This window comes from Podarcis vaucheri, assembly GCF_965113315.1.
Source record: "Podarcis vaucheri genome assembly, chromosome: 16".
Taxonomy (NCBI): domain Eukaryota; kingdom Metazoa; phylum Chordata; class Lepidosauria; order Squamata; family Lacertidae; genus Podarcis; species Podarcis vaucheri.
The window spans coordinates 21,975,772-22,003,697 of record NC_138754.1 but is presented as its reverse complement, the minus strand read 5'-3'; the positions used below and the strand labels follow the sequence as shown (position 1 = coordinate 22,003,697).

Sequence of the window (27,926 nt, the reverse complement as noted above, 5' to 3'; positions counted from 1 at the left end):
ATGGGGTAAGACTCCAGGGGTCAGCAAACCTTTTCAGCAGGGGGCCGGTCCACTGTCCCTCAGACTTTGTGGGGGGCTGGACTATATTTTGGAGTGGGGAAAAATGATACAAGAGCACCACGAGCCCTGGTGGCTGCTTACCTGTGGCTGGCAGCGGCGGGGGGACGATAAGCGGCACGCGAAGGGGCTGCTTAAAATGGTGGCTGCTCGAGCGCTGCTGCTGCTGGCACCAACAAAGCCCAGCCCCCTTCCTCCTCTAGGCAGGGCGATGAGAAGCCAGGAGGAGGGGGGAGGAGGAGGCACTGCTGGCGCCGCCGTGTGAGGGAGAGGGAAAGAACACACACGTGCTGTCGATCCATGCGGCGATTCCTGGACCCTCCGTGGGCCAGATCCAGAAGGCAATTGGGCCTGATCCAGCCCGCAGCCCTTAGTTTGCCAACCCATGGTGTAAGCTGTCCTGTGACTGCAATGAAGCTTCACTGCTCAACTCCTTGTCCCTCTTTGTGATTGGCTCTTAGTGCTGCGAATTTAGAAACTGAAGTTTCATTATTATTTTTTTAAAAAAGAAAACAAGCAGGTTCCTGGGCCTCGTGGCTAAAAACATATGTTTGAACATCTGAGTACAGTAATCCTGCCCCTTTATTTTATCGTCTTATGAAAAATCTTTAATAAAATCTTTTTTTTTTTAAGGGCAGGAATGAGGAAGATTATGACAAAAGGGACATTGTGCATATCATCAATTTGCATAATTTAGATACGTCTCAGAATTCATCCGAAATTTTGATAGGGTGTTTTACTTTTAATTTAAAGAAAGTGTGTACAATCCTGCAGATAGACAGCTGAACTCTCAGCCTGCTGCTATGAATTGCTTTTTCGCACCCTTCTCCCTACCCGTTCTGCTCACTTTCACCTTGGCAGTGCCCATCCCTCCGTCTGGGGTCCTTACCTAGCTCATTTTGGGTGGTTGTGGTGGGGAAACTGCAGGGTGTAAGGGGAAGGCTCTCTACTGCTCCCCATATCACCTCCTACCCATATACTATATTAATGGGTGATGTGCCTGAAGTTTCCTATCTTAACAGCTGGGTTTGCACACATGCATAGCTCTTTAAAGAAAGCTGACATTCTACCCTTCACAGCTGTTCAGGCCTGGGGAGAGCGGGGAGCTGTGATCAGCCCCTTTCTTTCTTCCTTCCCTGCCAGACAGTGGATTTTGTTTGTCTTTCACATTTAAAAGGCTACAGACACATGCAGCTCTCCGGGTGCTCCGTGCGAGTCAGTTTTCCGGGTTGCAATTTGGCCACAGGATCCTGACCATGATGGAGAAGAATTCAAGGCAACTTCAGCACACGGCCCAGGGGTACTTCCGTTCTCATAGCTTGAAGTCATCGTTGGGAGTTCCCAGCTGCCTTCTGTAGTTCAGAAACGGACTTACATAGCCAGGCTGAGAAACACGTCTGGTTGAAATCCTGGGAAGTTATTCTAGGCTTGAGAAGACAGCCCTGGGCAGAGGGTTTGCCTTATATCAGGTCAGAGGATTTGCTCCTCTTGACCCAGTATTGTCCACTTTGACTGGCAGCATCAGGTGGTCTTTCCCATCACTTGACCTTTTTAACCAGAGATGATAAGAGGCTGAACCTGGAACTAGGGATGGGCAAATCTGTCCCTCCTGGTTTATTATTTTTCCAGTCATAAGTTCAGCTCTCCACACTTTGCATTTTTTTAAAAAAGTCCTTTTAAAATTCATCAGCATTTTAGTGCTAATTTCCCCATCTAAATATTTGTATACCATTTTACTTCATATGCATGCATCTTTTTCAGCAGAGAAATCTCCCCTAATCTAATGCATTTTGTATATTGTTCCTCTAATATGTGCATTAATAGGCACACTTTAGCATGTGCATTTGGAGACGCATCACAATATTCAGAGAAGTGATGAATTTCCATGGACGGCTGCATTTCGGCTGGCATATTGTTTCAAAAAGAATGAATTAGATATGTTTGCCTTTGGATGCAAACTGAATTGAATTTGTGTCCCTCCCCCCATCCCTATATGGAACCTTTTTTTAATTTATTGCATTTATTCTCCAAGGAGCTCAAGGGATGCAGTGTACATGGTGCTCCCTTTCCTCATCCCTTCCCCACAACTACCCTGTGAGGTAGATTTGGCTGGCCCCAGATCACCCAGTGAGCTTCATGGCCAAGTCGGGATTTGAACCCTGGTCTCCAAGACACTTGAACCACTATGCCACACTGACTCTCCAATAGATAACCATCTTTCCCGAGCGCCCCATTGTGGTCCAAATCAACCCAAGACAGTGCTTTAACTTTCCCATCTACAGCACTGCTAAGACCTCCGAGTATAGGGCAGTATATAAACAGACAGACTCTCCCTGCAAGCGAATTTTCCGTCTTTACCTGAACCTCAATTATCCAAGTCTCCCAAGGATCCAAATTTGCAGTGCAAACGGCCTATACCTTGCTTATCTGAAGGCTAAAGGTGCGCATTACATCATGATGCACATTGTCTAGCAGACCTCCAGCCAGACGATGAGACGCACTTACTTGTTGAGGGTCTTAGAAGAGGCTTTGGAGCTTGGCTTGCAAAGTGGTCGGACGGCAGAGCTGTGTGCTTGCGGTGGTGTTTTGGAGGAAGCCGCTGGTGGACTCAGAGGGGGGCTCTCCTCCTTCTCCTGGGGGTGGGCTGCCTGGGTGCTGTGCTTATCTTCACGACTCTGGTCTCATTGGGGGAATGCTGGTTTGTCTTGGCCCCACTTTATAAGCCGGTGGTCTTGGCTTGGTGCTGGCCACTTATGGGAGGCGTGGTGCACTCCCCACAACCACTGCCCTCGCCTCTGAGGTCATCTCCCTTCCTCTCCTCCAACCAGAGATCTGACCTAAGGGAAAGGAGCAGAATCAATGCTTAAAAGGATGTCAGCCAGAGGGGAAACAGGGAAGGGGGTGTGTGTGATTCATTGCAAAAGGGGGAAAGCCCATTTCAGTCACTCCAATACCAAAAGAAGAGGAGCAAATGAGAGACAGACAAGGCTAGCTGGTGGAGGAAGGAGGGGCTGGGGGGACAGTCTGGGGTGGCTGCTTCAGACAAAGGGCCCCTTCACTCAAACGGTCCAGAACCGGCTCAAACCAGGTTGGCAAGCTGGGTCTGGAATGACGATGAGGCAGCGTTAGGAGTGAGGGGCAGGGAAACACATTGACCCCAGCAGATAGCTGTGTACAAACCAGGCGTTGAAAGCAAATTCCCTCACACCCAAAGAATCCTGGGCACTGTACAGTGGTACCTCGGGTTAAGTACTTAATTCATTCCGGAGGTCCGTTCTTAACCTGAAACTGTTCTTAACCTGAAGCACCACTCTTTAGCTAATGGGGCCTCCTGCTGCTGCCGTGCCGCTGGAGCACGATTTCTGTTCTCATCCTGAAGCAAAGTTCTTAATCTGAGGTACTATTTCTGGGTTAGCGGAGTCTGTAACCTGAAGCGTCTGTAACCCGAGGTACCACTGTAGTTTGTAAAGGCTGCTGGCGATGGTAGCTCTATGAGGGGGTCAACTACAATTCCCAGGATTCGGGGGAGGGGGACGTTCCAGTCTCCTAAGAAGGGGCATTTTGTAGGATCAGCAGAATGAAGGGCTGCAGCTTCTGCAGGGAGAGTGAACTATGAAAGGGAGCAAGAGAGAGAATTCACGAACACAGAAACACAGGCAGATGGCTTTTCCTGAGTTGGTCCATCGGGCTCAGTGCTGTCTACACTGACTGGCAGAGGCTTCAGGCAGGGAGTCTCAGTTCTACCTGGAGATGCCGGGGGTGGGAGCTGCTACATGCAAAGCAGTTGCTCCACCACTAAGCTATGGCCCTTCCTTTGGAAGCTGCCTTATACGGAGCCAAGCCACTGATCCACCTAGTTCAGTATTGTCTACTCTGACCAGCAGGAGCTCCCCGTGGTTTTAGACAGAAGATGCTGAGGATTGAACCTGGGACCCCCCTGCATGTAATGAAGATGCTTCCCCACTGAGCTGCAGCCTTTTCTCTGTGACTCCCCATCCCCATCCATAAACCAAGTGTGGTATCTGTTCCAGTCCCCAGGGAGAATGGTCTCTTCGTTCACAGGGTATAGCAAGAACCCCTCTCCCGAAAAGCCTCTTCTTCTGTTCATGCTCCATCCACTGACTAGCTAGGTCACCTGTTTTCCTTGGTTTTGGTGATTCCCCTATGAAACAACACTTGGCTGTTATGAGATATCTCCAAGCAATGAGATCTCCAAGCAGTGAGAGATTCCAGCTCAATACAGAGTTACGTTTGCTTAGAATGAAGGTCAGCAGAGACCGAGGTATCTTTAGGAAATATGGTTCTAATTTCACTTATATACAACCTGAGCATAAGATGTTGTGGGGGGTGGGGATGGGGTGGGGCAGGTGGCTCACAACATTAATACCCCAACAGATCTTGTGTCTATGTTCATTACAAGTTTGGATCCAGCACAGAGCAAGCAGGTCTTTGTCTCCAGCTTCCAGCCTGCTTCCAATTCCACTCTCTCACACTTCCACCAAGCAACTAGGTGCTGGAGATGAGGGAAAGAAGGCCCACCCATTTGTTCTATGGCCATGGAACAACTTCTCTAGTTCAGCTAACCATGGTGCTTAATTAGTCAGACATCGGATCAAATAATTGTAGAGTTGGAAGGGACTCCAGAGGCATCTAGTCCAACCCCCAATCACGGCAAAAGAATCCCCGAGAGATGGCCATACAACATCTGCTTAAAAGCTTCCAGTGAAAGAGGTTCCACCACCTTCTGAGGTTGCCCGCCCCACTGTCAAAGAGCTCTCAGTGTTGTGGGTTCAAGTCCCACGTTGAGCAAAATATTCCTGCATTGAGGGTTGTTGGACTAGATGACCCTTGTGGTCTCTCCTTCCAATTCTGCAAGTCTATGATTGTGCATCTCCTTGAGATCTGGAACCTTAAAACTAAAACGAAAAGCACAGATTCTCAGAAAACACTGGATTTTCATAGGGTTTCCATAATCCAGTGGAATCACGTCTATGCACAGCCCTGGTGGAATCATGGAACAGCCAGCTGCTGGGTGTTGGCAAGGCTGTAAACTTGGGGGTGCTTGTGGTGTTCGGTGGTGGTGGTTGTCCCAAATTTAGGACATTCATTTCTAAAGTCCAGGAGGCTTTCTTTAGGTTGATCAGCAAAGGCTGTAAACTTGAATTACCTGAGACGGGGCAGTGTCCCCTTGGAGGTCTAAACGGACTGTACGATCACCCACAGGTTGTTCTTACTGCATCTAGGAGAATAAGGCAGGAGCCCCTAGAGACTCCCAGTGTCTCTGGGATTCAGGTGTCTGTTACTGCAAAGTAGATTCCAGAATCCCCTGGCTCCTGGTTGGCTGGAGGTGAAAGGTCAAACTCCAGGGATTGTGACATCCACTGATACCAAGACAACAGAGCCAGGCACACACAGGGGAGCCAGATCAGCAACCTAGGGAGTCCCTTGACCCCTCTAAGCCAGTTTTCATAGGAATATAGGAAGCTGTCCTATACTGAATCAGACCATTGGTCCATTTTGCTCAGTATTGTCTCCACCCCAATCATCTAACTCAGACACTGGGGTCCAGCTCTGAGGGCCTTCTGGTGGTTCCCTAACTGCGAAAAGTGAGGTTACAGCGAACCAGGCAGAGGGCCTTCCCAGTAGTGGCGTCCTCCCTGTGGAACACCGTCCCATCAGATGTCAATAAAATAAACATCTATAAGACTTTGAGATGACATCTGCAGGCATCCCTGTTTAGGGAACTTTATAATGTTTGGTGTTTTATTTTGTTTTTAATATCCTGTTGGAAGCCGCCCAGAGTGGCTGGGAAGGTCTGGCCAGATGGGTGGGGTATAAGTAATAAATTACAGTGTGGTGTAGTGGTTAAGAGCAGTAGACTCATAATCTGGTGAACCGGGTTTGCGTCTCCACTCCTCCACATGCAGCTGCTGGGTGACCTTGAGCTAGTCACACTTTGAAGTCTCTCAGCCCCATTCACCTCACAGAGTGTTTGTTGTGGAGGAGGAAGGGAAATGAGAATGTTAGCCTTCTATTATTATTATTATTATTATTATTATTATTATTATTATTATTCTGATTGGCAGCTGCTTTCCGTGGATTCAGACAGGGAACATTCCCAACCCTACTGAACCCTACTGGGAGATGTCGCTGGGGATTAAACCTAGGGCATTATGCATGCAGAAGGTAACACCTTGAACTTGGCCAGGGAGCAAATTGGTAACCTCTGAGCACAAATGTTCTACTCTGAGAGGGTCTCTTATCAGCAATCACACTGCAGCATTCTGTACCGACAGCAGCTTCCAGGTCAAGCACAAGGGAACAAAGAGCACTGATACAATGAAGGTTTCCTGCCCCCACAAACACTGGACACAATTGAGCATCTCAGGATAATGGGTATTACGAGTTCTGTGGAGATGTCATGGAGGGGGTGGGCACATTCTGAGGTGTGGGGGGGGGAGGAGGAGGAAGAGATCAGGAAGCTGGCATTAGACACCTTGCAGGAGGGTCCCTGCAAGATGAGGGGGTGGAATTGAGGCCTCAGGAAATGTCAGAGTTGGAAGAGGTGGCCAGCGGTTGGGAGAGTCACAGGCTGGAACCTGGGGAAGGTTCAGAGAGGTCTCCTGCCCCTGCGATGGTGGGATGGATGGTGGACACTTCTAGACAGGTTCCTCCTAAAGGGCCACTGCTGACCACCCTGAGGCCAGTCCCACAAACCTCACAGGCCTAGCTCACTCCCAGAGAAGTGCACATTTTCCTGCCCAGAGCAGAAACGCCTGCCATTCGCAGCACGGAAGCTTGTGCCTGCCCCTCTCTTCAAAAAGAAGAGGTTTGTGTGTGTAGCATGTTGAATCAACATCTCAGCTACTGGTGCAAGTCACCTTGTGTTGCTCAGATCTATGCATTAAAGAATCTGGTAGAAACAGAGATCTGAGTTTGAGTTCTTCATCCAGCAGTGAGGCCCAGGACTATGAGTGCACCCAAATTTTATACTTGACATTGGGGGTCCCCCTCCCCATGTCAGCGGTGGGGAACCTCAAGCCCAAGAGTGAAATGTGGCTCTCAGGATTCTCCTGAGGCCACACCTACAGCACCAGCAGGAGCACCGGGTTCTGCCCAACACTGAGGCGGCCTGGAGTGTGAGTGTGGCATCACGCACCTGGGGCACGTGATGCCACACGGTGGGAGGAGTCCCAACAGGGCCTGGCGCAAGAAAGAGAATGGACCGCTGATGCCAATGGGCAGTGGCGTAGCGTGGGGGTGCAGGGGGGGCCGGCCGCACCGGGCGCAACATCTGGGGTTAGGGCAAATCCACGGGTTAGGGGGCGCAGATCCACGGGTGCTGACAACCCACGCAAATTACTTGCCTTGCCCCGGGTGCTGACAACCCACGCTACGCCACTGCCAATGGGCACCCTTTCTTCCACTTGGCAACACTGGAGCAAAGACTTCATTGCCCTTAGAAGCAGGGTCATTCCCTCCACATTGTCCTCAGAATGCAAGAGAGTTCCCTGCAATGGCCAAAAAGCGGCCAAAAGTAATTATGAGCGTCCTTTGTGTTGTCCCCTTTTGCCGTTGGAAGGCTGGGGCTTGTTGGCCCTTTGGGTCCTCTTTTGAACATAATAAGACCCTGCTGGATCAGGCCAGTGGCCCATCTAGTCCAGCATCCTGTTCTCACAGTGGCCAACCAAATGCCTGGGGGAAAGTTACCGGAGCAGTGCTTGAGTCCAAGAGCCCTCTCCCCTCCTCTTGAGGTTTCCAGCGTCTGTTATTCATGAGCATTGCTGTCTCTGACCATGGAGGCAGAGCACAGCCATCGTAGCTTGTAGCCCTCAGTAGCCCCCTCCTCCATGAATTTGTCCAATCCTCTTTTAAAGCCACTCACATTGGTGGCCATTCCTGCCTCCTGTGGGAAAGTGTTCCATAGTCTAACTATGTGCCGGAGGCCTGTCTTTTATCTGTCCTGATTCTTCCAACGTTCGACTTCGTTGGACACCCACAAGTTCTAGTGCTGTAGGATAACAACCTTCCTCTATCCAATTTCTCTGCACCATGCCTCATTTTAAGCACTACTATCGTGCCACATGATCACTGCAGATGGTGACAGCAGCCACAAAATTAAAAGACACCTTCTTCTTGGGAGAAAAGCAATGACAGACCTAGACAGCATCTTAAAAAGCAGAGACATCACCTTGCCAACAAAGGTCCGTATAGTTAAAGCTATGGTTTTCCCAGTAGTGATGTATGGAAGTGAGAGCTGGACCATAAAGAAGGCTGATCACCGAAGAATTAATGCTTTTGAATTATGGTGCTGGAGGAGACTCTTGAGAGTCTCGTGGACTGCAAGAAGATCAAACCTCTCCATTCTGAAGGAAATCAGCCCTGAGTGCTCACTGGAAGGACAGATCCTGAAGCTGAGGCTCCAATACTTTGGCCACCTCATGAGAAGAGAAGACTCCCTGGAAAAGAACCTGATGTTGGGAAAGATGGAGGGCACAAGGAGAAGGGGACGAGAGAGGACGAGATGGTTGGACAGTGTTCTCAAAGCTACCAGCATGAGTTTGACAAAACTGCAGGAGGCAGTGGAAGACACGAGTTCCTGGCGTGCTCTGCTCCATGGGGTCATGAAGAGTCGGACACGACTAAACGACTAAACAACAACAACATCGTGCCACCTCTTCCCCGCCTTTTCTCTAAATAATAATAATAATTATAATAATAATAATAATAATAATAATAATAATAATTTATTATTTATACCCCACCCATCTGGCTGGGTCTCCCCAGCCACTCTGGGCAGCTTCCAACAGAACACTAAAATACAATAACCTATTAAACATTAAAAGCTTCCCTAAACAGGGCTGCCTTCAGATGTCTTCTAAAAGTTAGGTAGAAAGTCCCAAATGCTGCTACCTTTCCTCATGTGGAGGGTCTTTGCACCCCCTGATCGTTGGGCTCCCCTTTTCCGAGCCCCTTTTCATGACTCAGCTGACCTCTTTGAGCTTGCTTCCCTCCACTCCATAGCTGCCTCATCTAAGACCCGGGAGACAAGCAGAGAGAGAGAGAGAGAGAGAGAGAGAGAGAGAGAGACGCATAATCAATATTGCTACTGTACTAAGTCCGGAAACAGAATGCAAATGATTGAGTCCTGTGCCTGTGATTCCGGGAAAGATTTCTCCCGGTTCTTTCCCTTTGAAAAGGCTTAATGAGACGGCAACACGGACAAGTCCAAAAGCCGCATAATTGCTTTTGGATGGATTGCCTAAGAGAGTGCATCACATGGGCAATCAGAGCGGAACGTGACATTACACAACAGCCTGCCACTTGGCTGACCCGTGTGTGTGTGTATGTGTGTGTGTGTGTGTGTGTGTGTCCCTTGCCAAATGTCTCAGGCTGGGCTGATAGCCCACTTTCTTCTCTTCATGCACATTTGCTAGATGGATGCATTTGTTCAGAGCAGGGATGGAGATCTTCTGGCCCAGATCATGCCCACCTGCTTGTCATAGGTGATGTCAGGCGTGGGGCCAGGAGAGAGCCAGGAGCCTTAAAGTGCACTCCTGGTTGGGCACTGGCAGGAGCTGGCTCTATCAACTGATGGGCAATAAAACTGAAACCTCAGGAACTTCAACGCCTCCAAAATCAGCTTGAGCATTTTAAAGCATCTGCAAGCACCACATGGCACTTTGAAGTCCCATTTTTCAAAAGTAGCCTCACCCAGAGCACATCACAGTAGTCCAAGCAGGGTGCAACTAACACTTGTATCACAGCAGGTAAAGATAAAAGGTAACAGACCCCTGGACGGTTAAGTCCAATCAAAGGCGACTATGGAGTTGCAGCGCTCATCTCGCTTCAGGCTGAGGGAGCCGGTGTTTGTCCACAGACAGCTTTCTGGATCATGTGACCAACAGGACTAACTAACTAACTAACTAACTAACTAACTAACTAACTAACTAATTTATTTCTACTCTGCCCATCTGACTAAACTGCTTCTGGTGCAACAGAACGCCATGGCAGAAGCCAGAGCACACAAATGCCATTTACTTTCCCGCCGCAGCGGTACCTTTTTATCTAGTTGCACTGGCATGCTTTTGAACTGCTAGGTTGGCAGGAGCTGGGACAGAGCAACAGGAGCTTAGCCCATCGTGGGGATTCAAACTGCTGACCTTCCGATTGGCATGTCCAAGAGGCTCAGTGGTTTAGACCACAGTGGGTTATATCACTATATCACTGATATATCATATTTGTATCACTGCATGTTCTTATTAACTAAACAGCACTCACCCACCCCAGAAAATATTCTTATTAATGATTCCTGGGACTTCAAATGGATGACTTGCAGTTTCTGTGGATGGACTGCGACATTGTAGGTGTGTGTGTATGTTAAATATTAAAAAGGCTCTCACTAGCCCCAGATCTGCTCAGATTCCAAGGCTCAAAGTGCTTTCCAAAGGGGCTGGGATCAAGACTCACAGTGGCAAGTGTGATAAATGAAATGAGCAGTGCAAATTCTTGAAGGCCAGGCAAGAGATGGCGATGTTCAATGTTGCCCTTTTTTGAAGAAAGCTGGGGGGGGGGTGTCAATAAAGCTCTCCCCACCCCCATCCTAACAGTCATCATTCCCAGCCTTATGAAGAGAAACTCTGCAACTCTGCAACTTTGCAACTCAGGACTGACGAGAGCCGGTTGCTAAGGTTCCTTGAGCACTGCCCCTTGGCACTTTTCCTGGTTCCCTCCTCCAAATAAACTTTGCTCGCACAGCTGAGGGTGGCAGGAACTTTCTCCGAGAGAGAAACTCCTCTGGAACGGGAGAGAGAAGCTCATTGTTTCCTGGGGAGTCCAGATTGTGAGGTACCTCTTCAGTGGTGGACGTGGCCACTTGGGATGGATGTGGGGACAGGGGATCCTCATGGGCTGAATTTCCTAGCTGGGCAGTGGGTGAGGGAAGAATAGCCCCTGCTTCCTGTTATTTGTGCACTGATGTGGCCAGAATTTTAAAACAGCTGATTTTAGAGAAATGGAGAACTCATTTCCTTAGTAGGAAAACAAAAGATTTGCAGGGAAATGTTGTTTGGCTTGAAAAGGGAGTGCCAGGCAGATACTAAATGCTGTGGAAGGAATTATGTTCCCCAAGGTCCAGGATCATAGCTGTCAACTTTTCCCTTTTCTTGCGAGGAATCCTATTCAGAATAAGGGAATTTCCCTTAAAAAAGGGAAAAGTTGACAGCTATGTCCAGGATGCCAGGTGAGGATAGGAGTTCCAGGCTGCATATGAACTGTAAATTTTAAAGCCCATGACTTCCCCCAAAGAATCTTGGGAACTGTAGTTTCTTGGGGCCTTGGGGGAATTGTAGCTCTCTTTGGGGCAAGCTACGGTTCCCAGGATTCTTTGGAGGGGCAAGTAATGTGCTTGAAACGTATGGCTTGTACGCAGTATGAGTCTAACATTAGGTGGTGACCTGTCTGGCTTTTTAGAGGCCCGTCCTCGGCTTGCAAGAGTCCTTTGTTAGAAGGACTGTGGTCCAAGGCTGGTTTAAAGGTAGGGAACCCTTAGGAGGGAGATCAGCCAGGGTAGACCAGCTTGATGTCTTCCATCAATAGTTAGCCCCACCAGGGCAACAGACTCATCACTCAGACACACAGGGCATCTATCTGGTCACAAGACTTCCCCTCTGTGGTGTGATGTACAGTGGTACCTCGGGTTACAGACGCTTCAGGTTACAGACGCTTCAGGTTACAGACTCCGCTAACCCAGAAATAGTACCTCAGGTTAAGAACTTTGCTTCAGGATGAGAACAGAAATCGCTCGGTGGTGGTGCAGCACGGCAGCAGGAGGCACCATTAGCTAAATGGGTTAAGAACAGTTTCAGGTTAAGAACAGACCTCCGGAACGAATTAAGTTCTTAACCTGAGGTACCACTGTATTTATCTACTTGCACTTGACCTGCTTTCGAACTACTAGGTGGGCAGGAGCTGGGACCGAGCAACGGGAGCTCACCCTGTCGTAGGGATTCGAATGGCCGACCTTCTGATTGGCAAGCCTTAGGCTCTGTGGTTTAGACCACAGCGCCACCAGCATCCTCTTTTAAAGCTGTCCAAATTGGTGGCCCCTTCCAAATTTGCATCGGATGGTGTGCTTGCAGAGTGCCGGAACACAGGAAGCTGCCCTATGCAGATCCTGACCGTTGGTCCAGCTAGCTCAGTATTGCCTGCACTGACTGGCAGTGGTTCTCCAGGGTTTCAGGAAGAGGGTCTCTCCTGGAGATGCTTGGGATTGAACCTGGGAACTTTCCCATCGCGATCTTTCATCTCCGTTGACAATGGAAGGCTGGTGGGCAAAAGTGGTTCATTGCAGCAGCTGAGAAGCTTTTGCAGCAAGGTGCTTGGAGGAGGTGCAGGATATGAGAACCTTATGGCAACCTGGGAGCCTTTTATAACATTTAGTGTTAGACAAAGTGGCAATTTAATACCTCTGGAGTCCCAGAAGTCTTTTGGGAAAGATTTATTGCCACTGCTACTTTCATCGCTATCTAAGGAGACCTGATCTATGCCATATATTTAAAGCACTATTAGGCTACTTTAACAGTCACAGAGAATCCTGGGAACTGTAGTTTGTTGCAGGTCTTGGGAACTGTAAGGTCTGTGAGGTCAGCACCTGTAACAAACTAGAGTTCCCAGAATTCTTGGGTGGTGGTGGGGAACCATGACTATTAAAGAGTGCTTTAAATGTATTGCATGGATGTGACCTAGGTTACTTTCCTGCCTTTAGTAATCTAGATCTTTTGAATTTGCAAATAACAGGCATTGTTTTGTTGTTTTAATTTAAATTCAGTTTTTAAAATACAGTAAATAAATCAATATTGGGAAGGAGTGCATTGGAATTCTGGCTAGGACAATCCGAAGGTGTCTTATACTGAACCAGGCCATTGGCTTTCCAAGATTTCTTCTTGGGTTGTTGGTTGCACAGGCTGACACAGCTGTGACTCTCTCAGTGCGTAAAGACCAGACCTTAATAAGGGCTTGCAGATCTATTCACAGTTCTTAGCCCGGCTGCTATGGTTTTGCTCTGGCTTCACAGCTGCAGGCAGTAACGCTTCTGAATATCAGTTGTCAGAAGCCACAGGAGGGGAGAGAGCTCTTGTGATCAGGTCTTGCTTGCAGACTTCCCAAGAGGCATCTGGGTAGCCACTGTGAGAACAGAATGCTGGACTAGGTGGGCACTGGCCTGATCCAGGAGGGATCTTCCTTTGATCTTACGTTTGAAGGCCAGAGCAGTTTCAACAATGAGTCCAATTCACCAGTGGTGTGGTGAGCTCTCCCTTGGTGGAGATCGTCACACAGTCAACTGTGTTTGGCAAACAACAACTTATTATTTACCGTATTTTTTGCTCTATAAGATGCACTTTTTCTCCTCCAAAAATTAAGGGGAAATGTGTGTGTTATGTACTGAAGTTCTCACCCTGGGCCAGCAGGGGGATACTGTAGATAGTTATGCAAATAAGGGATCCAAAGTGACGTTCAGTGATTGGATAGTTAGAAAATTGTTACAGTTACATTGTACTGGAGCTCTATATATATGCAGGCTGACTGAACCCTTCAGTTCAGTTCTGTCCTGGCCTGTGAATAAACAAGAGCTGTTTGAAGAATCGCTGTGTCGTCTGATATGTTCACCCACAACTTAACAGTGTGTGCATCTTATGGAGCGAATGCAGGCTCCATGGTTTCAGTGAAAGCAACGCAAAGCCTCCGAAGCGCAGTGGGAGCGCTCCCGAGGCTTCGCGTTGCTTTTGCTGAAGCCTGGAGAGCGAGAGGGGTCGGTGCGCAGTGGCGTAGCGTGGGGGGTGCCAGGGGTGCCGGCCGCACCGGGCGCAACATCTGGGGGGGGCGCGCTCGCTGCCTCCGGAGTCGCCGAAGAGCCTCGGGCGCAGGCTGTAGCGGAGCCGCATGTCTCGCGGAACCGACGAGCTGTGCGCGCGTCCGGGCTGAAGGCGCCTGGCAGGCAGCGGCTCTCAGCGCTCGCCGCGGAGGACGCGCCAGGCAGCCCCTCCTCACAGCCCCGCCTCCGCCGGTGCTGCTGCAGTGCTGGGCTGTTGCATTTTCCTCAGCTCTCTGCCCCCCTCCTCCTCCGGGCAAGCGGCGTCGTTTGGGCGCCAGCGCCAGCGGCAACTCGCAGGTTAGGGGTTGGGGGGCGCAAATTACTTGCCTTGCCCCGGGTTAGGGGGCGCAAATTACTTGCGTTGCCCCGGGTGCTGACAACTCACGCTACGCCGCTGTCGGTGCGCACCGATCCCTCTTGCTCTCCTGGCTTCGCTTCGCTGGAGAGGCGCTGCGCAGCTTTCCCTCTCTGTGCAGTGCCCCTTCAGCGAAGCGGGAGGAGAAAGGGAAGGGGCTCCGTTTCTCCTGCCGCTTCGCTGAAGGGGTGCTGCGCAGAGAGGGAGAGAATTTTTTCCCCTTGTTCTCCCCCTCTAAAACTAGGTGCGTCCTATGGTCGGGAGCATCCTATAGAGCGAAAAATACAGTATATTCCGCCCATCTGGCTGGGTTTCCCCAGCTACTCTGGGCGGCTCCCAACAGACTATTAAAAACACGGTAAAATTAAAAACATGATAAAATATAAAGCATTACAAACTTCCCTAAACAGGGCTGCCTTCAGATGTCTTCTAAAAGTCAGATAGTTGTATATTTCCTTGACATCTGATGGGAGGGCGTTCCACAGGGCAGGCGCCACCACTGAGAAGGCCCTCTGCCTGGTTCCCTGTAACTTCGCTTCTCGCAGTGAAGGAACCGCCAGAAGGCCCTTGGAGCTGGACCTCAGTGTCTGGGCTGAACGATGGGGGTGGAGATGCTCCTTCAGGTATTCTGGACTGAGGCCGTTTAGGGCTTTAATGGTCAGCACCAACATTTTGAATTGTGCTTGGAAACGTACCTGGAGCCAATGCACTAGCTCCTTTATTTCCAGCACCAAGCATTCCAGCTAACCTCCATCTCTCCACTTCTGTGTTTTAGGCTATCTCCATGATAGCAACAGGGGACCATTTTGGTGGCAGGGATGGAAAACCATTCCACGTTGTGACGCCTGTCCTGGAGAGCATTGCCCTTTCCGAAGCTGCGGGCACCAAAGTCTATATGAAGATGGAGAATGTCCAACCCGCGGGTTCCTTCAAAATCCGGGGCATTGGCTACTTTTGCCAACAGGTGAGTGTCTGCCAAGTACCCTGGAAGTTCCTTTGTGGAAGAATAGCAGCTTTGACTATGGGCAGCTCCCCAATACAAAACAGCTGATCTTAAAAAAAATAATCAACCAACAAGGCAATGTGGTGTAGTGGTTAGAGTGTTTGGCTACAAGCTAGGAGACCAGGGTTCAAATTCTCACACAGCCATGAAGCTCCTTGGGTGAACAACTCAGCCTAACCTATCCTTCCCGGGTTGTTGTGAGGATAATAATAATAATAATAATAATAATAATAATAATAATAATAATAATAATTTATTTATACCCCACCCATCTGGTTGGGCTTCCCCAGCCACTCTGGGGGGCTTCCAACAAAATATTAAAATACAATAATGCATCAAACATTAAAAGTTTCCCTAAACAGGATAAAGTGGGGGAGTGTGTGCTGGCAGGTAGAGAACCACATGCCACAGGAAGGGGGGATAAAAAGGTACTAAATAAGTGCAGAAATAAATAATAAACTACGTAAGAGAGTCACAAATATGGGGATCCAACCCTGTAATGGTCCAGGATAACAAACTCTGACCCATATCTGCTCAGGCAACACTGTTACAGGGCTTAATAACACGCGGCACACTGTGCTCATTTGCAAGCTTATCTTCCAACCTGATGTATATTATCACAGTAACACAATGTCCTATCTGCACGACACAAATAGAACATGCCAAAATAAAATAAAATAAAAGGACACATTTTTGGCTCAGAAATGGCAACATTCAGAAACCAGGGGAATAAAAAAAGGGGGGAAAGGGGGAAAAAGAAACCAGGGCAAGGTCGTTTAAGTCACCCAGGAGGAGAAACTGGGCTCAGCCCTAGAATCACAGAAACTGTGTAAGGGACCCAAGGGTCATCTAGTCCAACCCTCTGCAGTGCAGGAATTGCTGTTGTCATTTCATCTAAATAGGGAGCTTCCTGTGCTTCTAATAATACTCTCCAAGTTTCCATATGGCATTCTCCTCCAGATCAATGCCTTCTCACACCTTCCCCTCTCTCAGACTGAACTCCCTCTCCTGTTCATTTCAGGTTGCCAAAAAGGGCTGCCAACACCTGGTTTGTTCGTCAGGTAAGTAAATATCCATGTGCCTTTTCGGTCCTTCTTTCAACTTCCTTTTTTATAATAATTTTTATTAATTTTAACATATTAATTATCATACATACAACAAAACTTCACATCTTATACAATCTTTTTGGACTTCCATAAGCACCTCTGATGATCCACCATTCTTATCATTTCTTCTGCATTTTTTAAATTCATATTGCCTTTAATTATCTTAACTAACAATTATCCTCTTTATCCATTGTTGCAATAATTCAAATAATTCACCTCACAAAACTTCTTGCAAACCTACTAGCGTTTCGAATTCTTCCTGTTAATTTATCTAATTCTGCATAGTCCACGGTCCTTCTTTCAACTTCCAATGTTTCTCTTGTAATTGTCAGGAAAGCCCAAACAACGCCCTGTGTGTGACTTAGTTACTCCTCTTGACCTTGATTCAGTTTGTACGGTGTATTCAGAGGGCCTGCCCTGCCATTAGGCAAAACGAGATGACTCCAAACTCAGGTGGCAGATGCAGATGTGGTGGTGATGGTGGCAGCCTCCTGGCTATTCCTCCCAATCGCCCTGACCCATCTGCACTATACATTTCAGGCAGTATCACCTCACATTAAACAGCCATGGCTTCCCCCAAAGAATCCTTGGAACTGTAGTTTGTTAAGTGTGAATATAAAAAAATTCCTTCCAGTAGCACCTTAAAGACCAACTAAGTTAGTTCTTGGTATGAGCTTTCGTGTGCATGCACACTTCTTCAGATACACTGAAACAGAAGTTGCCAGACCCTTCTATATAGTGTGAAGGTGGGGAGGGGTGTTACTCAGAAGGGTGGTGGGAATGGGAGATTGGCAGATAGCTGAGATGAGCCTGTTGACGACTCTTAACGACTGTAATAGGTCTTACAGGAAAAGGCAAGGGGTGAGAAGGTGAGAAATGGCTTAGTCATGTATAATGAGATAAGAATCCAATGTCTTTGTTCAGACCAGGTCTCTCCATGGTTTTAAGTTTGGTAATGAGTTGCAATTCAGCAGCTTCTCTTTCCAGTCTATTTCTGAAATTCCTTTGTAGTAAAACAGCTACTTTGAGATCTTGTATAGAATGTCCTGGGAGATTGAAGTGTTCTCCTACTGGTTTCTCTGTTTTGTGATTCTTGATGTCAGATTTATGTCCGTTTATTCTTTGGCGTAAGGTTTGGCCTGTTTGTCCAATATAGAGAGCTGAAGGACACTGTTGGCATTTGATGGCATACACAATGTTAGACGATGAGCAATTAAATAGTCCCGAGATGGTATGTGTGCTGAGAGTCGTTAGGAGGCCCATATTCCCCACCCAGAGCTACAATTCCCAAAGTGGTTTAACAGCCAATCCCTCTTTCCAGAGAACTCTGGGAATTGCAGCTCTGTGCGAGGGATAGGGGTCTCTCATCAATTCTTTAAAAACTACAGTTCCCATAATTCTTTGAGGGAAGCCATCACTATTCAAAGAGATATCTTATAACAGAAATCACTGGGTTAAAGCTGACTGAAAGTCCAGAGGTAGTATTATTATCAATTTACATTGAGGTGGGAGGTTCGCAGGCAATGAAGGACTTGCTTACAAATTTATTGACAGCAGCTGCACTAATTCTGATAGCTAGGAAGTGATAGGGGCAAGCAGAACATAAAATGGAAGAATGATATAAAGAGGTGCGGGATATAGCTATTAAATGATAAATTAACATGTGCCGTTGAGGTAATACGCAGGAGAAATGATTTTGAGGAGATATGGAAGGCGATTGTAGAATTTGCACTGTTAAAATGGAAACGGTCAAACCATCGCAAGGGGTGTTGAAATTTTGGGAGGTTGGATAGTTACAATGGCATGGCGCACATTTTTATTTTTATTTATTTATGATTATTACTTTGTCAAAAAATAAAAAAATAAAAAGAGGTATCTTAGTGTAAAATGGGGTCATATTCTCCCTTGGCATGATGAGGGGTGAGGAGTGGGCAGCAGTGCGTGTACCACATGCCCCCTAAGCTAGTCTGGGGTCCTCAGGTACAACATAGGCCGCTCTCCTCTGGCCAGTATTGAAGGTGCCCTGTGTTGCACCAAAACTGTACTTCAACTCTGGTGGAAATGTTTTCCTCTTCCCTGCTGCCACTCATTCCTTGCAGGTGGCAACGCTGGACTTGCTGCAGCGTATGCTGCCCAAAAACTTGGCATACCTGCCACCATCATCGTCCATGGAAGTACTCCACTGTCAACGGTGAATAAACTAAAGAGGTTTGGTGCAGAGGTGGAGATCTTTGGGAAGGTGAGTGGAGGAACAAGTGCCGAATGCTTCTGAATCACGGGTAAGGTTGGAGCAGACCTGGTGCCACCGCTGGGCACACTTGGGCAGTTGCCAGTGCCCAAGCACACTGGGAGGGCCCATCCCTGATGCCTAACCTGGGTGGCAGGGGGACCCAGTGAAGGAAGAAGCCCTCCAGGACAATTGCCATGGGTCCCCTCATTCAGCTGGTGCTGAATTGGGCAATCAAGGTCTCCTCACATTTCAGTGGAGGTCTTCCTGTTTCTTGCTCTGGTCTTGAGAGATCTGCATTGGCTCCCAGTACGTTTCCGAGCACAATTCAAAGTGTTGGTGCTGACCTTTAAAGCCCTAAACAGCCTCGGTCCTGTATACCTAAAGGAGCGTCTCCACCCCCATCGTTCAGCCCAGACACTGAGGTCCAGCACCGAGGGCCTTCTGGCGATTCCCTCATTGCGAGAAGTGAGGTTACAGGGAACCAGACAGAGGGCCTTCTCAGCAATGGCGCCAGCCCTGTGGAAACGCCCTCCCATCAGATGTGAAGGAAATAATCAGCTATCTTCTTTTTAAAAGACATCTGAAGGCAGCCCTGTTTAGGGAAGTTTTTAATATTTAATGCTGAGTTGTTTTTAACACTTGATTGGAAGCCGCCCAGAGTGGCTGGGGAAACTCAGCCGATGGGCGGGGTATAAAAAATAAATTATTATTATTATTATTGTTCCGGCAGGTGTGGGACGATACTGAAGAAAGAGCCAAGAAGCTTGCTGAAGCTGACGGCTGGGTCAAGATCCACCCTTTTGACCACCCATTGGTGTGGTAAGGTCCTTGGGAAGTAAATTTTGGGAGAAAATCCCCTTTGGGGGCCCAATAAAGAGGCTCATGCCAGATTCCTTATTAGACAGACTTTATTCAGTACAGTGGTCCCTTGGTTCTCAAACTTAATCTGTTCCGGAAGTCCGTTCCAAAACCAAAGCTTTCCAAAACCAAGCACGCTTTCCTGTAGAAAGTAATGCAAAATGGATTAATCCGTTCCAGACTTTTAAAAACAACCTAAAACAGCAATTTAACATGAATTTTACTATTTAATGAGACCATTGATCCATAAAACGAAAGCAATAAACAATGTACTGCAGTCACACAATCAATCAGTCCATCAATCAGTAGCTCAACTGGGTTCCAGACAGTCACAAAAACAAAACAAAAAAGAACCACAAAAACGCAAACGCAAATGCAAAATGAATAGCAAAAACAGACTTCAGTGTAACACTCAAAACGGAAGTGTGGCACTCAAAACAGAACCGTAACACTCAAAAAGGAGCATGTTCGGCTTCCGAAGAAAGTTCACAAACCAGAACACTTACTTCTGGGTTTCCAGTGTTTGGGTTCAAAGTTGTTTGAGTTCCAAGGTGTTTGAGAACCAAGGCACAACTGTAACACATTTCTGGACAGAGTCCAAAGGAGTCTGTGAGAGCAGTGCCATTAGCACACACTCTACTATAGGAATAAATACATCATATTGGCTGTTTATTCTCTAGCCAATCCCCTCCTGCCACCCTGGCACCTCATAATCCATGGGTAGGCAAACTAAGGCCCATGGGTCGGATCCGGCCCAATCACCTTCTAAATCTGGCCCGCGGACGGTCTGGGAATCAGCGTGTTTTTACATGAGTGGAATATGTCCTATTATTTAAAATGCATCTCTGGGTTATTTGTGGGGCCTGCGTGGTGTTTTTACATGAGTAGAATGTGTGTTTTTATTTAAAATGCATCTCTGGGTTATTTGTGGGGCATAGGAATTCGTTTGTGTCCCCCCCCCCAAAATATAGTCCGGCCCCCCACAAGGTCTGAGGGACAGTGGACCTGCCCCCTGCTGAAAATGTTTGCTGACCCCTGTCATAATCTCTTCATCCAACCATAGTCCTTAAAAACACTTGTGCAACCCAAGTTTTTTTGCTTTGCATGAAGAGCCCTCCTTGTCCCTTATTTGGACTTGATTTTCACTCTGTCAGATAGGTTCTTCCTAAACTGGTTCTTACCCGTTTTGTATGTGTACCTTGTGTACCTGAAACTGACCTCACCAATAATGTGTTTTGCAGAATTTCCACCTTAGAATCCATAAGAGGTTGTTGTGTACTGGGCTCTCTACCAAGTAGATGGGGCTCTCCACACCCATCTAACTGAAGAGTCCTTGTTGGGGACATAGAGTTGTGCCCTTTCCACCTACTGCTGGCGCCCAGTTGGTCCAATTTCCATTGGTTCCAAAACAAATGAGGAACAAATGAGTAGAAAGGGTCGTGCTTTATGTCCTTGCTGTTTGAGCTCATTCATTCTTCATTTCCCCTAAATGCTATATTTTGTTGTGATCAGCACCTTGGAGAGGGACCTTGGGGCGAGTTTCAGGACCATGGATAGCGATCCTTAAGCTGAGGTACAAGATACAAGTTGTCTCAGCACTGTCCTGGAACACCAGGAAGATTTTTATAACCTGCCTCGGGCGGTAGATACTGGGGGACAGGGAGCAGTGACAATGTGTCAGAGGATGGAACTATGTGTGCCATGTGGATTCCACTGCACTCCCTTAAATACGTTTCTGTCCTCAGGGATGCAGCATGTCCCCTGTGAAGCCTTTAGGACTTTTTATTTTGAAGGAAAGGCAAGTAAGATGCAACATGTTAGAAGATAGAAAGTGGACAGAGAATTTTTCTGCCTGTCTCATAACACCAGAACTCCTGAACATCCAATGAAAGTGAATGTTGGAAAATTCAGGACAGTACTTCTTTATGTAGAGCATAGTTAAGCTATGGAGCTGGGTCACACAGAGGCAGTGATTGCCATAAACTTGGATGGCTTTAAAAGAGGATTGGACCAGTTAATGGAGAAGGCTATAAATGGGTGTTAGTGATGGTGGTATGCTTTGTCTCTACTGTCAGAGAAAGTAATGCTTCTGAATTTCAGTTGCTTGAAACCACAGGAGAAGAGAGTATTCTTGTGCTCAAAACTGTCTTGTGGGATTCTCATAGACATCTGGTTGGCCACTCTGAGAACAGGATGCTGGACAAGATGGGTCATTGGCCTTATCCAGTAGGCTCCTCTTCTGTTCTTAGCTGTCCCATCGCCAAGTAAGATTAAGCTACTAGTCTAGTCAGCTTCTGCCTGAACGACGCCCTCTTCTCCTTGCCTCCAGCAGCAAAATGTCTTGGGCCATCCATGGATCAGAGCATCCTTCCCACAAATGTCAATCTCTCAAAGATGTCTCTTCTCCACACAGGAAGGGCCATAGCACTATTATCAAGGAGCTGAAGGACTCCCTGGATTCCAAGCCAGGAGCTATTGTGCTCGCTGTGGGCGGAGGTGGGCTGCTCTGTGGGGTGGTGTCTGGTCTGCAAGAGGTGGGCTGGCAGGATGTGCCCGTCATCGCCGTGGAGACAAGAGGTGCTGACAGCTACAACGCAGCCCTCAAAGCAGGGCGGCTCGTCACTCTGCCTGACATAACCAGGTGAGTTGTGTGCACTGGAGATGGCAGCAACCCCAGCTTGAAGGAAAGAGCTTTGGTGTCGAAACAAAATGTTCTCATTCTTTCTTCTCCTCCCTTAAAGAAAAAAAGTTTGGACTCCTGAAAACTTCAGGGTTATCCTGAGCATGCTGGTGCTTCCTTCTTGTCCCCCAGGGTCCCTGTTTTGGGTTCACCTGTTAGCACTCCCCACCTGAGTTTGCCATTAAAGGGACTTCCCTGTCTCACTTCATAGAATGTGAGAGTTGGAAGGGGCCCTGAGGATCATCTAGTCTAGCTCCCTGCAATGCAGGAATATGCAGCTGTCCCGTACGGGGATCGAACCTGCAACCTTGGCATTCTCAACACCATGCTCTAACCAACTGAGCTATCTAAGCTAATCTTCCTCCTCCTATTTTTCTAGCTGTGGTACAAAATGTAGGCTGGTTCCAATAAGCTGCCTTGCTGAAGCAAAGCAGGACCTGGGTCTCTTCAGTGCCTCAATGGAGACCTCCTGGTAACCCTTGTTATACTGTCTAGAGTTCCATCCTGGAAAAGGGTCGTTCGTTTGTTTCCAGCATCCATACCCAACTTTTCAGCCAAAAAGTCTCCCAGAATGTAGAATCACAGAGCTGTAAAGTTGGAAGGGACCGCATGGGTCATCTAGTCCAACCCCCTGAAATGCAGGAATCTTTTGTCCAATGTGGGGCTTGAACCCATGATCTTGAGTTTAAGAGTCTTGTGCTCTACCAAATGAGCTATGTGACAATCAGTTAAAATGAGACAGCTCTCTCTGCCCACGAGCTTACAATTAAAAGAACAACAACCCACATCACACAAGGGGGAAGGGGCAGGGTGTGTGGAGAGGGGGCTGGAATCAAACCTGGGCAACAGTTGTTATAATGCATGGGTAGGCAAACTAAGGCCTGGGGACCGGATCCAGCCCAATCGCCTTCTCAATCTGGCCCATGGATGGTCCGGGAATCAGCGTGTTTTTACATGAGTAGAATGTGTGCTTTATATTTAAAATGCATCTCTGGGTTATTTGTGGGGCATAGGAATTCGTTCATTATTGTTTTTTCAAAATATAATCCGGCCCCCCACATGGTCTGAGGGACAGTGGACCGGCCCCCTGCTGAAAAAGTTTGCTAACCCCTGTTATAATGAGCACCTGGTGCAGTTCAGGGGCAGGAGGTACCTGTTGCAGCTGGTCTTTTAGTGAAGCTGATAGGATGAGCCCCACTTCCCACATCTCCCACTGAGGCAGCCTGATGGAATGCCTGCCCTCAGCTGGCAGCTGAGGGGATTGGAGCCCCAGTGGAGCTGGTCTGTCACATCACAGATGATGGTGACGATGGTGATGATGGCTATGATTTGTATACCACTCATACCTGTAGGTCTCAGGGTGGTTACAACATAAACTCACAACATAAAAACACGGAACACATAATCAAAACAGAAAGAAAAACAACCCAATAACCCCTCACCAACACATTTTTAAAGGATGTTGGATGCCAATCAACCAAAGAGGAACATTTTTGCCTGGCAGGCACCTAAAGTTGTATAATGAAGGCGCCAGGCAGACCTCCCTGGGGAGAGCATTCCCCAGAAGGGGAGCCACTGCAGAAAAGGCCCCGTTCTCGTGTTGCCACACTCTGGACCACTCATGGAGGTGACACACGAGGACGGGCTTCAGAAGACGATCTCAGGGCCTGGGAAATTTTTATTTAAGGTTTTTTGTGATACAATACGTACAAACAAATAAACAAAGGAAAGTACATATTGTGTCTCCACTTTCAATTCATAGAGTCTCTCCCCCCCCCCCGATTAACTCATGACTCCTACCCTCCCGCCTTCCCTGGGCATGGGTGCAAACTTACCTTGCTCTTTACTGTCCATTTTGCAGTGTGGCCATGTGCCTGGGAGCCAAGACAGTGGCACAGAGGGCTCTGGATTGTGCCCGCGAGTGTTGCATCATCTCTCATGTGCTAGATGATGTGGAAGCGGTGAAAGCCATCGAGCAGTTCTTGGGTGAGTTTTCAAGGGTGTCACAGACAGTGATTTCCCCCCGCTGTGGTTCTCATGAAAGTTGCCATCCCAAACAATTAATATTAACTTTATTTTATTTTTAAATCACTGACCACACTTGCATGCTCCACATTTAATACAATGTTAACCCTGAAACACTGGAAGCATAGAGCTGTGGTGAAGGCAGGCAACTGGTAGGCAGACAGCTCCCTCTAGTGGCTTGTAGGAGCTCTCATTTTATACCGCATCAGACAATCTGTCAGTAGAGATCATAGAGATAATTCATAGGTTCTCAAACCTTTTGGGGCCACTGTCCCTTTGCTTTCATAAACTCATCCCCAGTGCCCCCCAACCTTTCCCTACAAAAAGGCATTATTCAGAACAGAATGAGTGGATATAACAATAAATAAAACCAATTAACAGATCCTTCTGGGATTTGGGATCAGGGCAGCTGGTCAGGAGCTGCTGCTGCTATTTATTTGGTTTTTCAGATTAAAATTTTACAGTCACATATTCAACATACAACATAAAAACAAGATTCCAAAGAATCTCCTGGACTTCCTTCCTCTCCTTTGTGAGTCCTATTGTTAATCATTTCCTCCTGCATCTTTTATGATAATCCAAATCTTTTACCTCCATTTTGTCCAAAAGTCCATTAAACTGCAAGCGTCATTCCAATCCTACTAACGATTTTAACTGTTTACAATGGTTTTTAAGATAAATAATAAAATTTCCCCATTCCTTATTAAAATTTTGGTCTTCCTGGTTTCTGATTCTTCCGGTCATTTTAGCCATTTCGGCATAGTCCATTCACTTCATCTGCCATTCTTCTCTGGAAGGGAGTTTATCTTCTTTCCATCTCTGGGCCAATAACATCCACGCAGCTGTGGTCACATACATAAATAGTCTTTTCTGCTCCCGTGGGATTTCGGCACCTAGTATTCCTTCGGGGGGTTTTTTTAATAGAAAAGGTTATTTTAAACATTTTTTCCAACTCATTATACAGTCATAACTCGAGTTGAATGTGCTTCGGGTTGAGTGCATTTGAGTTGCGCTCCGCGGCAACCCAGAAGTAACAGAGCACGTTACTTCCGGGTTTCGCTGCTTGCGCATGCGCAGACACTCAAAATGAGCTCCAGAACAGATCCCGTTCGCATCCCGAGGTACCACTGTATATCATTTCCCAAAATTCTTACATTTCCACCACATATGCTAAAAGGTGCCTTCTTTTTCCTTACTCTACCAGCATACACTTGACCTTGTTTTATACATTTTTTTGCTGATTTACTGGGAGTTAAATACCAACGAAGGGACGCGGGTGGCGCTGTGGGTTAAACCTCAGTGCCTAGGACTTGCCGATCGTATGGTCGGCGGTTGAATCCCCACGGCGGGGTGAGCTCCCGTCTTTCGGTCCCAGCTCCTGCTCACCTAGCAGTTCGAAAGCACATCAAAGTGCAAGTAGATAAATAGGTACTGCTTTATAGCGGGAGGGTAAACGGCGTTTCCGTGTGCTGTGCTGGTGCTGGCTCGCCAGAGCAGCTTCATCACGCTGGCCACGTGACCTGGAAGTGTCTCTGGACAGCGCTGGCTCCTGGCCTCTTAAGTGAGATGGGCGCACAACCCTAGAGTCGGACACGACTGGCCCGTACGGGCAGGGGTACCTTTACCTTAAATACCAGCTAGACTGGTGACTGGGAGCGGCCGCAGAGACCACATAACACCGGTCTTGAAAGACCTACATTGGCTCCCAGTACGTTTCCGAGCACAATTCAAAGTGTTGGTGCTGACCTTTAAAGCCCTAAACAGCCTCGGTCCTGTATACCTAAAGGAGCATCTCCACCCCCATCGTTCTACCCGGACACTGAAGTCCAGCACCGAGGGCCTTCTGGCGGTTCCCTCACTGCGAGAAGCCAAGTTACAGGGAACCAGGCAGAGGGCCTTCTCGGTAGTGGCGCCCGCCCTGTGGAACGCCCTCCCACCAGATGTCAAAGAGAACAACAACTACCAGGCTTTTAGAAGACATCTGAAGGCAGCCCTGTTTCGGGAAGCTTTTAATGTTTGATGTATTATAGTATTTTAATATTCTTTTGGAAGCCGCCCAGAGTGGCTGGGGAAGCCCAGCCAGATGGGCGGGGTATAAATAATAAATTATTATTATAATACATCATTTTTACTTGCTCCCTTATTTCTCACCCCTTTCCAGATGACGAGCGCATGTTGGTGGAGCCTGCCTGTGCCGCCACCCTGGCTTTCCTCTACTCAGGCTACCTCCAGCAGCTGCAGGAAGAGGGGCGGCTGAGCCGTCAACTGGACTCCATTGTCGTTATTGTCTGCGGTGGGAGTGCCATCCACGCCAAGGAGCTCCGGGCCTTGAAGAACAAGCTGGGGATGGAGTGAAGGAGGGCAGCTCATGACATGGTGGCAAATGAACATATCACTGGCCAGGATATTTTTTAGTGTGCTTAGAGCAGGAGTGGGGAAGCTTTTCCAGCCTGAGGGCCACCTTTCCTTCTGGGCAGCCTCCCAGGGGCCACGTGGCAGTGGTGGTGGCAGAGTCAAAATCGGGGAGAGCAAGGGATGCAAACTTTCCCTTTGCACAGGGGGCTATTTTCTACACACACACACACACACACACACACACACACACACACACACTTCTATCCTCCATCCATCCAGGCAGGCAAAAGGCATTATTAGTGCTCAAATGCATTTTCCACCCATGCCAAGTATATTGGGTGGTGGTGTTCCCTCTCCCAGAGCTACAATCTCTAGAGTTCCCTGTGAAGCAGGATTTGTTTGTACAACCACACAAAGCAATAGAGGTCTTCTCACAATTATTGGCATCCTTAACGAACTACAGTTCCCATTATTCTTTAAGGGCGGGGAAGCCCTGACTGTTTAAAGCAGTATGGTCCTGCCTTTTATATGTATAGTGCAGACAAGCCTCTTGGGCTTGCTGATAGGAAGGTCGGTGGTTCGAATCCCTGTGACAGGGTGAGCTCCCATTGCTCTGTCCCAGCTCCTGCCAACCTAGCAGCTTGAAAGCACACCAGTGCAAGTAGATAAATAGGTACCGCTGCGGCGGGAAGGTAAACGGCGTTTCCGTGTGCTCTGGCACTCGTCACAGTCCTCTGTGTGCCAGTAGCAGTTTCGTCATGCTGGCCGCATGACCTGGAAAACCGTTTGTGGACAAAAGCCGGCTGCCTTGGCCTGAAGCGAGATGAGTGCCACAACCATAGCTGTCAACCTTCCCTTTTTTTGTGGGAAATTCCCTTATTCCAGCACCATTTCCCGCTGCTTCCTGCTGTTATCCTGGATTGTTAGATATCCCGTAGACTGTCCCCAGGAAAGGTGGGGTGGCTGATCCCTTATTTTCAAGGCTGCTGATCCCTTATTTTCAAATCTGAAAGTTGACAGCTATGGCCGCAACCCCATAGTCGCCTTTGAGTGGACTTAACTGCCCTGGGCTCCTTTACCTTTTACATTTACCTTTAGTGCAGACTCTTGAGAGGCAAAATGTACAAGCACCATTCTTCTCAATTCTCTGTGTAGGTGAGAAACCAGTCAGCTCCCCTCTTTCAGTGTTCTAAGTCCCCCACTACCTACCCCACCATAAATCTTCCTGAAAATGCCCACGAATGACTCAAAATGGCAGATATTGGCTAAACGTTGGGAGAGGGCTTCTTTAACAGTGGGAAGTGTGAAGCAGTATAACAGCCTGCCTCAAGAGCAGGGGTCAGCAAACTTTTTCAGCAGTGGGCCACTGTCCCTCAGACCTTGT

At 47.9% G+C, this 27,926-nt stretch overlaps 2 protein-coding genes across 2 annotated transcripts in view; one reads left to right on the top strand and one right to left on the bottom strand.

The window, feature by feature from the left end:
• The window catches only part of LOC309521679 (uncharacterized protein), a 28,935-nt gene extending 23,553 nt beyond the window's left edge, over positions 1-5,382 (bottom strand). Inside the window, exons 1-2 of the mRNA XM_082204389.1 lie at positions 5,225-5,382; positions 2,563-2,894 (exon numbers count right to left, since the gene is read on the bottom strand). The gene's annotated coding sequence lies outside the window, so the exon portion shown is untranslated. The remainder of the gene's footprint in view (positions 1-2,562; positions 2,895-5,224) is intronic.
• A 5,338-nt stretch (positions 5,383-10,720) lies between these two features.
• SDSL (serine dehydratase like) lies at positions 10,721-26,790 on the top strand. Its single transcript, XM_082202921.1, has 8 exons — positions 10,721-10,905; positions 15,061-15,249; positions 16,310-16,349; positions 18,494-18,633; positions 19,355-19,443; positions 21,896-22,123; positions 24,024-24,148; positions 26,349-26,790. The coding sequence occupies exons 2-8, from the start codon at positions 15,070-15,072 to the stop codon at positions 26,540-26,542; spliced, it is 996 nt and encodes a 331-aa protein (XP_082059047.1). The 5' UTR covers positions 10,721-10,905; positions 15,061-15,069; the 3' UTR covers positions 26,543-26,790.
• Positions 26,791-27,926: the final 1,136 nt, after the last annotated feature.

Excerpts from the sequence above, each read along its gene's own strand:
- SDSL (XM_082202921.1), top strand. The coding sequence starts at position 15,070 with ATGATAGCAACAGGGGACCATTTTGGTGGCAGGGATGGAAAACCATTC. Across the intron at positions 15,250-16,309 it reads TTGGCTACTTTTGCCAACAG|GTTGCCAAAAAGGGCTGCCA; the intron begins GTGAGTGTCTGC and ends TGTTCATTTCAG. Across the intron at positions 16,350-18,493 it reads ACACCTGGTTTGTTCGTCAG|GTGGCAACGCTGGACTTGCT; the intron begins GTAAGTAAATAT and ends CATTCCTTGCAG.